General features: G+C 36.3%; 1 protein-coding gene across 1 annotated transcript in view; it reads left to right on the top strand.

Annotated features, from left to right (window-relative positions):
• LOC110462677 overlaps nucleotides 1-8,372 on the top strand; it is an 82,951-nt gene extending 74,579 nt beyond the window's left edge. The window contains exons 25-26 of the mRNA XM_021516764.1: nucleotides 6,404-6,522; nucleotides 7,555-8,372. Of these exons, the coding sequence (XP_021372439.1) occupies nucleotides 6,404-6,522; nucleotides 7,555-7,587 (152 nt within the window). The 3' untranslated portion in view covers nucleotides 7,588-8,372. The remainder of the gene's footprint in view (nucleotides 1-6,403; nucleotides 6,523-7,554) is intronic.
• Nucleotides 8,373-9,483: the final 1,111 nt, after the last annotated feature.

Raw genomic sequence — 9,483 nt, 5'->3', positions numbered from 1 at the left:
ATGTAGGTTCCCCTTGATCCCTCGTTGTGTATGTTATATTTTGAGACTGATCATAAAAACAAAATGGATTAAAAGAAGAACTAAACAGATCTTTCTCATATTGCAATGATCGATTCTATTTCTTTCACATTAAGTACTGTACTAGTAAATATGTGAAATGACAAACTCACTTTGAAGGTTGGCTTTCATACACATCAGTATTAAGTTTAGATCAAAAGTTACCTCAAGGTGCATTTACTGTTAACATAATCAAACAGATTAGAGGAAAGAAGAGAAAAGATCAAACTGACAAAGAACTAATGAAGATGGGACAAAGGTGGGCGCCAAGATCCCTCTGGGATCTCTTGTTTTGGTAAAAAAAATCAAATTTCTGGACTCAACGTTAAGGTTTTGCGTTTAGTTCTTACATATTAGGCTGTTTCTGACAAAGTATAAATGCTAGAGCAACCGAACTTGGGTCATAGGTGTATCATGGGATGTTTAGCTGAATGCATTACACTCTTTACTAGCATTTCAACGGTTTCTGTATTTTTTTGGTAAAAACCTCAAATTTCTGAACTTAGAAAAAACTCAACGTTAATGTTTTGCGTTTAGCTCTTGCATATTAGGCTCTTTCTGACAAAGTATAAGAGCTAGACCAACCAAACCTCAATCATACATGTATCATGGGTAGTAGAGCCTACTACTCTAAAAACATTTCATGGATTTCTGCACTTTTTCAGATAAAAACCTGAAATTTTTGGACTCAATGTTATGATTTTGCGTTTAGGTCCGTTTCCTTATGTACTTGGGTCATACACTGTAGTTGTATCATAGTACTATGTCAAATGCTTATTATATTGACAAAGCGGGACAGGCGACACATATAATTATGCGTAATTAAGATGTAAGCCATGTAAGATAAGAGTTTTTCAATGAGGGATAGCCATGCATAACATCAGAATTCTAACATGAGATGATATCATGTTGTGGTATGTTTGACATCATTATACCCCCTGCAACGAAGTTGGAGGGGGGTGTATACTGGAATCAGCTTGTCTGTTCGTCCGTCCGCAGAAAAAAATTTGTCCGGACAACTCCTTTTAAAGTTATAAACCAATTTCAATAAAACTTTATAGATATGATTATAATGATAACTAACACCTGAAATTGTGCATCCAGGTATTATTACAGTACATTTCACCTAATATCACGTCTGTTAATGTCACTTTTCGGTTATTATCATGTTTTTTTGATGCACCGTTTTTCATGCTATATAATCTATGCAATTCAATTCTTTTATTATCACCTGATTTTATGTCGATTTCTCTTAATATCACTTTATTTTGGCCACTGTCACAAAAAAAATACAGGTAAATGGTGGTAATGATTCATGATAAATGCCCTGGGGACCTTCTGTCACACCCTGGACGCATTATGTAAAGAATGCCTCAGCCTAACAGGGTATTTTTTACACCTGGCTGACTGTCAAACAATAGGTTACACTTGGCTGACTGTTAAACAATAGGTTGACTTACATACTTGTTAACATGATATTCACCTGTGGTTGGGGGAGCTATAGGACAGTCTAACATCTGTAAATTTTTCTAATGCCAAGTGTGATGTATTCTTTCAACTAATTATAACATGTGTACTATCTTCGATTACACACTTGCAGCAAATATCTAAGGAAATTAACCTATAAAAAGATGTTACTAGCGAAAGAACAGTATATAATATCAAGATATAGGTAAATATTTACCAAGTCTCATGTTTACAATTGAATTTGATGCAGTACAAGCCAAACACTTGTATGCCTACATCACTACTGCAGTAAACAATCATAATTACAATCGTACTGATCGTCATTTTGCTGCTAACTATATGAAATGTAACTGCATACTGAAATGAAATACAAATAATATATTTATTTCTATACTTATTTACTTATATCTATATTTCAACTAGGGTAAAGAACAAGGTTAGTTACAAAATATCAATCTTCTTCTTAGAGCCACATCAATTAGGCATTTGGCTAAGTTCACTTCCGGTTTTGAGGGCTGAAAAACATCAGAAAATATGTATTCTGTTTATGTCATGTTTCTGTTAATATCATGTTTTTCTCTGACAAATGGGAAGTGGTATTAAGAGAAATCTACTGTATTTTCATTCTGACCCTTTTTACGGAGTTATTGCCCTTTGTTGAAAAAATCTTGCCTGCACAACTTCTCCAAAACTACTGCACCAATTTCAATGAAAGTTTTCAGATGTGATAACGACCACCTGTTGTTGTGCATCCAGGTATTATTTTTTTAATCTAACCCTTTTTAATGGAGTTATGGCCCTTTGTTGAAAAATCCTTGTCCTTACAATTTCTCCTAATCTACTGGGCCAATTTCAAAGAAAGATATGGCAACTGCCCCTTGGCATTGTGCATCCAAGTAGTACTTTTTTTATTCTAACCCTTTTAAAAGGAGTTATGGCCTTTTGTTGAAAAAACCTTGCCTACCTTCTAAACTACTGGGCCAATTTCAAAGAAAGTTTACAGATATGGTAATTACCCCCCTGATGTCCTGCATCAGGGTAGGTATTTTTTCATAATTATGGCCCTTTGTTAAAAATCTTTGTCCTAACATTTCTTCCTTAACTACTTGCACGATTTTAGCAAAACTTATTCATCTAGGCTAGCAATATTTGGTTTGCAAGTATGTTTTGGCATTGAGAAGGAGTACATGAAGTGTATATGTGAGTGATCTGTATACTTAAATCAGTGTACAGCTCAGCCAATAAAGAAATCATCACTGGTGGGAGACTAATGGTTTGCCATAGTAAGCCTTTAGCTTACAGTTCTGGTTTATATAGGAGCGGGGGGGATTAGTTAGCCTTTAACTTACAGTTCTGGTTTATATCGGAACGGGGGGCATTAGTCAACCTTTGGCTTACAGATCTGTTTTATATAGGAGCGGGGGGAATTAGTCAACCTTTGGCTTACAGATCTGTTTTATATAGGAGCGGGGGGGATTAGTCAACCTTTAGCTTACAGTTCTGGTTTATAGAGGAGCGGGGGGTATTAGTCAACCTTTCGCCTACGGTTCTGGTTTATATAGGAGCGGGGGTATTAGTTAGCCTTTAGCCTACAGTTCTGGTTTACATAGGAGCGGGGTGTATTAGTCAACCTTTAGCTTCCAGTTCTGGTTTATATAGGAGCGGGGGGTATTAGTCAGCCTTTAGCTTACGTTTCTGGTTTATATAGGAGCGGGGGTATTAGTTAGCCTTTGACTTACAGTTCTGGTTTATATAGGAGCGGGGGGGATTAGTTAGCCTTTAACTTACAGTTCTGGTTTATATCGGAACGGGGGGGATTAGTCAACCTTTAGCTTCCAGTTCTGGTTTATATAGGAGGGGGGGGTGGGGGGTGTATTAGTTAGCCTTTAGCCTACAGTTCTGGTTTACATAGGAGCGGGGTGTATTAGTCAACCTTTAGCTTCCAGTTCTGGTTTATATAGGAGCGGGGGGGATTAGTCAACCTTTGGCTTACAGTTCTGGTTTATATGAAGCGGGGGGTATTAGTTAGCCTTTGACTTACAGTTCTGGTTTATAGAGGAGCGGGGGGTATTAGTCAGCCTTTAGCTTACGTTTCTGGTTTATATAGGAGCGGGGGTATTAGTTAGCCTTTGGCTTACAGTTCTAGTTTAATCTATTTTGCTGAATTTCAAATTTTATTTTATTTTTAGATTTGGTGCAATAAGGTTTATAGTTTGGTAATTGTACTTTTAGTACAAACCAAATTTTGATGCAATCAGCCTCTTTCTAGTGGTATAGATCATTTTAAAATTGGTTCAGTATTTAGGGAGCGTTAATGAATAAATGTCATTGAGATCTAATTAAGGAATCTTACTTCTCTACGTATTTCATCAGGGCGAGGTGATGCCACAATATGTGATACACTTGGCACAGACAAGATATCCCAGTCCAAAGGACATATATACTTTACTTTGTAATACAGCTTTATTTTTTTCACGTGAAAATGTGTTTATATAAAAGATCACATAATACAGCTAAAACAAGAATCATTTTTAATTGCACTAGTTAGAGAATGTAAGTTAGTATCTAATTAGATGGTCTGAGATAATCCATCAGTATGACCCTGCTATAGGCATGGAGGGAAACGTTAATAGCTAATAGCACTCAAACTTCATTCTTAATTTTCTTATTGAATGTGTTCACTTTTGATTGATTTTCATGGCAGAAGGTGAAAGGTCAAACTGGCTTTTACTATAAATATTTGAAATGTCCTACATAAACTAAGATTTATGTTTGCTAATCAAATTCAACTTCATACACTGTTTTTTTACCAAAAGGTTTTGAATGGGATTATTTTCAGGTTTAAAGGTCAATGTCATTGTGCTATAAATCACTGCTTGTGCTAATCAAATTCAAACTTCATTGTCCGCTATCTTATAGAAGTGGCTTGCTTGAGATTACTTTTCAGATATGAAGGTGGAAGGTCAAGGTTGACGTCTCCCTTATTATAAACAGGTCATTACATAGTGCAGGAATACCTTGCTAGCGTGTCATTCCTTTACTTTCTAACTGATCAGATGAATTAAAGATTATTCTGCAATACCTTGTTAGCTCACCTGGCCCAAAGGGCCAAGTGTGCTTATGCCGTGGTGTGGCGTCTGTCGTCCGGCGTCAATATTTTACTTTAAATGACTTCTTTTTAACAACCATAATTAAGGCCTAGGGTGATTGATATTTGGCCAGAAGCAAACTGGGATGAAGGGCTACCAAGTTTGTTCAAATGAATGACCTTCATCCATTTTCAAGGTCACAGGGGTCAATTGTCTTAAAAAATCTTTAAACAACTTCTTCTATATAACTAAGAGGCCTAGGATAATGGTATTTGGCCAGTAACATGCTAGGATAAATGGCTACTAAATTTTGTTAAAATGAATGACCTTTACCTATAATCAAGGTCACAGGGGTCAAATATGTTAAAACCTTTAAACAACTTCTCAATAACCAAGAGGCATAGAGTGATGCTATTTGACCAGTAGCATGCTGTAATAGAGGGCTACCAAGTTTGCTCAAATTAATGACCTTGACATATATTCAAGGTCACAGGGGTCAAATATGTTTAAAACCTTTAAAGAACTTCTTCTGAATAACCAAGGAGCCTAGGATAATGATATTTGGCCAGTAACATGCTGGGATGAAGGGCTACCAAGTTTGTTCAAACAAATGACCTTCATCTATTTTCAAGGTCACATGGGTCAAATATGTTTAAAACTTTTTAACAACTTCTTCTGAATTACCAAGAGGCCTAGGATAATAAGATTTGGTCAGTAACATGCTGGGATGAAGGGCTACAAAGTTTGTTCAAACAAATGACCTTCATCTATGTTCAAGGTCACAGGGGTCAAATATGTTTAAAACTTTTTAACAACTTCTTCTGAATTACCAAGAGACCTAGGATAATAAGATTTGGTCAGTAATTTGCTGGGATGAAGGGCTACCAAATTTGTTCAAATGAATGACCACGACTGTTGTTCATGGTCACAGGGATCAGATATGTTTAAAATCTTTAAAAGACTTCTTTTGAATAACCAAAAGGCGCAGGGTTATGATATTGGGCCTGTAGCATGCTAGGATGAAGGGCTACCAAGTTTGTTCAAATGAATTACATTGACCCACTTTTAAGGTCACAAAGGTCAAATATGTTTAAAACATTTTAACAACTTCTTCTTAATAACCAAAAGGCCTTGGATGATGATATTTGGCCAGTTACATGCTGGGATAAAGGGCTACCAAGTTTGTTCAAGCAAATGACCTTCACCCGTTTTCCAGGTCACAGGGGTCAAATATGTTTAAAACTTTTAAACAACTTTTTCTGAATTACCAAGAGGCCTAGGGTTATGATATTTTGCCAGTTAGATGCTGGGGTGAAGGGCTACCAAGTTTGTTCAAATGAATAACCTTCGCTCATATTTAAGGTCACAGGGATCAAATATGTTTAAATCATTAAATGACTTGTTCTGAATATTCAAAAGGTCCAGAGTAATGATATTTAGCCAGAAGTATGCTGGGACGGAAGGCTATAAACTCTGTTCAACTTAATGTCCTTGTTCGACTTTCAAGGTCACAGGCATCATATGTTTAAATCATATCATAGATTCAAATGAATTGAACACAGATATTTTGCCTGTAGCTGTATATTAGTCCACTTTTAAGATTATAAGTGTGAGATTAATACCGGGTGAGCGATTCAGGCCCATTGGGCCTCTTGTTTATTAGTTGGGATTCTCCAAACTAACACACAAATAGTGGTAATATTGGTATTGTCTAAACATTTATCTCCTGGAATGTTAAATGGTGAACAAATCTGATCATACAGGAGTTGTTTATTTTCATGCTTATTTAGGGTCACATTATGAAGGAACAAGAAAGGTCATAATACAATACATGTCTGAAAATCCAGGCTCTGCCTTAGATGTGATGTGCTCTTCTATGATGGAACCTGGACAATTGGAACTGGAAAAGGTTTGTTGCACCCTTGCATTTTATGGAATGAATGGTCTTCAAATAACTTTTATTTTTAGCAATACGTTTTTGAAAAATTACAGCATTATGGTTACTTTCTAGTATAAAATAAAAAATGAGCTTTCTATAAAGATCACCAAAACGTAAGTACCATAATAATTAAAAAAGAACAACACTTGTGTACTCGCCAACCTGTCCATAATCCTTACATTTGAGTTGAACATGTTTCACTAGTGTGACTACCCATAGGACAGGCATTAAATTGTCTCATAATAGGGGGAGGGGGTAAGTAAGTTCAAGTTGGAGAGTCACACTTAAATAAACAGGATTATCTTAGATCCTTGATGTAAATAGCCTATTTATTATTGAACGATCATCAGGAACAATATTTTGGAATAAATCTGTGTCACCGATTGGTTTTGTTAAAAACATTTGTGTCTCCATTTACACCACAGTCAAATATATGTATCCACAGTTCAAGCCCTAAGTTAATCTGGTAATAAGTCTTAGATACATATCCCATCAATGTTGTGTAAACAGAGTATGACTATCCGGAGGGCGATAGGCAGTGGCAAATGAGGGAAATATTAGTTGGTCTGAAACCAACAAGGGCCAGGGGAACAACTCAATGTTGTATACACGGGAAATATCCAAGGAAAGTTTCCTTTTTTAACTTCTCAGGGAGTATGGGTCAAGGGATTATAATCTGTTTGGTCTGGAGTATTCTCGGAGCTAGAAGACTCACTGTTTTGTAAAAGTAGGTTGTAGCACCTCCTTGACTTTTTCTTGGCTTCAAAATTCTACTCTTCCAAAAGGAATTTTGGGTGTTCTGAAATACTATCAAAAGTATCCAAATCCCCACTATATAGCCAAAATAACCACAAACATAACCATGAAAAGACAAATTGCTTCCAAATTGTCTCTTGGGTCTTAGTTCTGTTTCACACCTTCATATCTTTTTTTATTGTTGTAAATATATAGGGTGTTATTTCATAGTTTCCTGTAAAATTTTCCTTTCTCTTTCTATTTCAGTTGAAAACCCAAATGATGAAAAAAGTAAGGTGATCGTCTGTTGACATTGTGCCAAACACTGCTGTCTTACATTGGTGAAATATATGGTGTAGGGATGATGTAAATGTGTTAAAAAGACAGATGATATTCTGTTGACTTTGTGCCAAACACACTTGCCGTTGATTGGTGAATTCATGGTGTAATGAATAGCAATGAAAAAAATCAATCATGTTTTCTACCATTTGTCCTATCAACGTTTGTCTTCACCAAGAAGTGATGCAGTACATTTACTTACTAAAAAGCGGCAGTCTAAGGGTGTCTCCCATGTATTGTATTCAAGGAGATGTTTTATACACTGGTTACACACATGTGGTCTAGGACTGGCGACACACATGTCCTCAAGAACAGGTTACACACATGTGGTCAAGAACTGGTTACACACATGTGGTAAAGGACTGGTAACACACATGTGGTCAAGAACAAGTTACACACATGTGGTCAAGAACAAGTTACACACATGTAGTCAAAGAACAAGTTACACACATGTAGTCAAAGACTGGTTACACACATGTGGTCAAAGACTGGTTACACACATGTAGTCAAGGACAGGTTACACACATGTGGTTAAGGACAGGTTACACACATGTGGTCAAGGACAGGTTACACACCTGTCGTCAAGAACAAGTTACACACATGTAGTCAAAGAACAGGTTACACATATGTGGGCAAGAACTGGTTACACACATGTGGTCAAGGATGGGTTACACACATGTGGTGAAGGACCGGTTACTCACATGTAGTCAAGGACTGGCTACACACATGTGGTCAAGGACTGGCTACACACATGTGGTCAAGGACTGGCTACACACATGTGGTTAAAAACTGCATTATTAAATACATGTGGTCATGGATGTATTACTCAATTGTGAACAAAGACTGGTCATACATATATATATCTTATCAAGAACTTGTGATCTATTTATGGTCAAGAATTGGTCATAATCATATATATACTTGAGGTCAAGGGCTAGTCAAACACTTAAAAGTGTTGGTCTTACATGTGCAATAACGACAGGTAAGTCACTTACAGTTAAGAATGGATGACACACTTGTGGTTAAGGATTAGTCTTACTTTTTCGTTAAGTGTGAATTATACACTTACTATCGTTGACAGAACTCATCACACATTCATTTCTTATAGATTATTGACTAGTCACATACTTGTGATCAAGAACTGGTCAGACTGTTGTGGTCAGAGACTAATAACTAAATTGATCCAGTGTGATTCAGTTCAGATGTATTTTTCTGTTGATTACAATATAGTATGTGTCAGATTGACATACAACCTACAGTAAACAATATGTTGACTTTTGCTAGATGATATATTATGTGCAAATGAAAGGTATGTTGTATTGATTTATATCTGTTATCAGAGTGATCTATGACCTTTAATGACCTGCAGCAACCTATATATTGACCTTTAAAAGTGTTAATTTTACTTCAGTACAAATGTGCAAAAGAAACTTTGTAATACTAATTGATAGTAATCATCAAATTGACCTTTGACATTAGTTGACCTATGCATTGACTTCGGTTTTATTATTAAACTATGTTTTGGTGACCTATATACTGTATACCAGGAAACCTTTGCCAAGACAAATTTTCACCCCATGCCATCGAAATCCATATATAAACAGTGTTAATTTCGCCCTTCACATGTAATTGCTATATATGTAGAATGTTTATTAGCTCAACTGGCTCACCTGCTGTTATAATTATTGCACATGTCTTTTGAACAATTTCTTCTGAAGAACTGGAGGACCTAGGGTCAGGACATTTGACCAGCTTTAACAATCTTCTTCTCAAGTTCCATAAGGCCCATGGTCATGATATTTGGCATGTAGGTACCTGGGATGGAATGCTCTTCATTAAAATGACCTTTCAAGGTCA

This window comes from Mizuhopecten yessoensis, unplaced genomic scaffold (genome assembly GCF_002113885.1).
Source record: "Mizuhopecten yessoensis strain PY_sf001 unplaced genomic scaffold, ASM211388v2 scaffold10821, whole genome shotgun sequence".
Classification (NCBI taxonomy): Eukaryota; Metazoa; Mollusca; class Bivalvia; order Pectinida; family Pectinidae; genus Mizuhopecten; species Mizuhopecten yessoensis.
The sequence above is the reverse complement of the archived record's forward strand: the minus strand, read 5'-3'. Positions and strand labels throughout refer to the sequence as shown.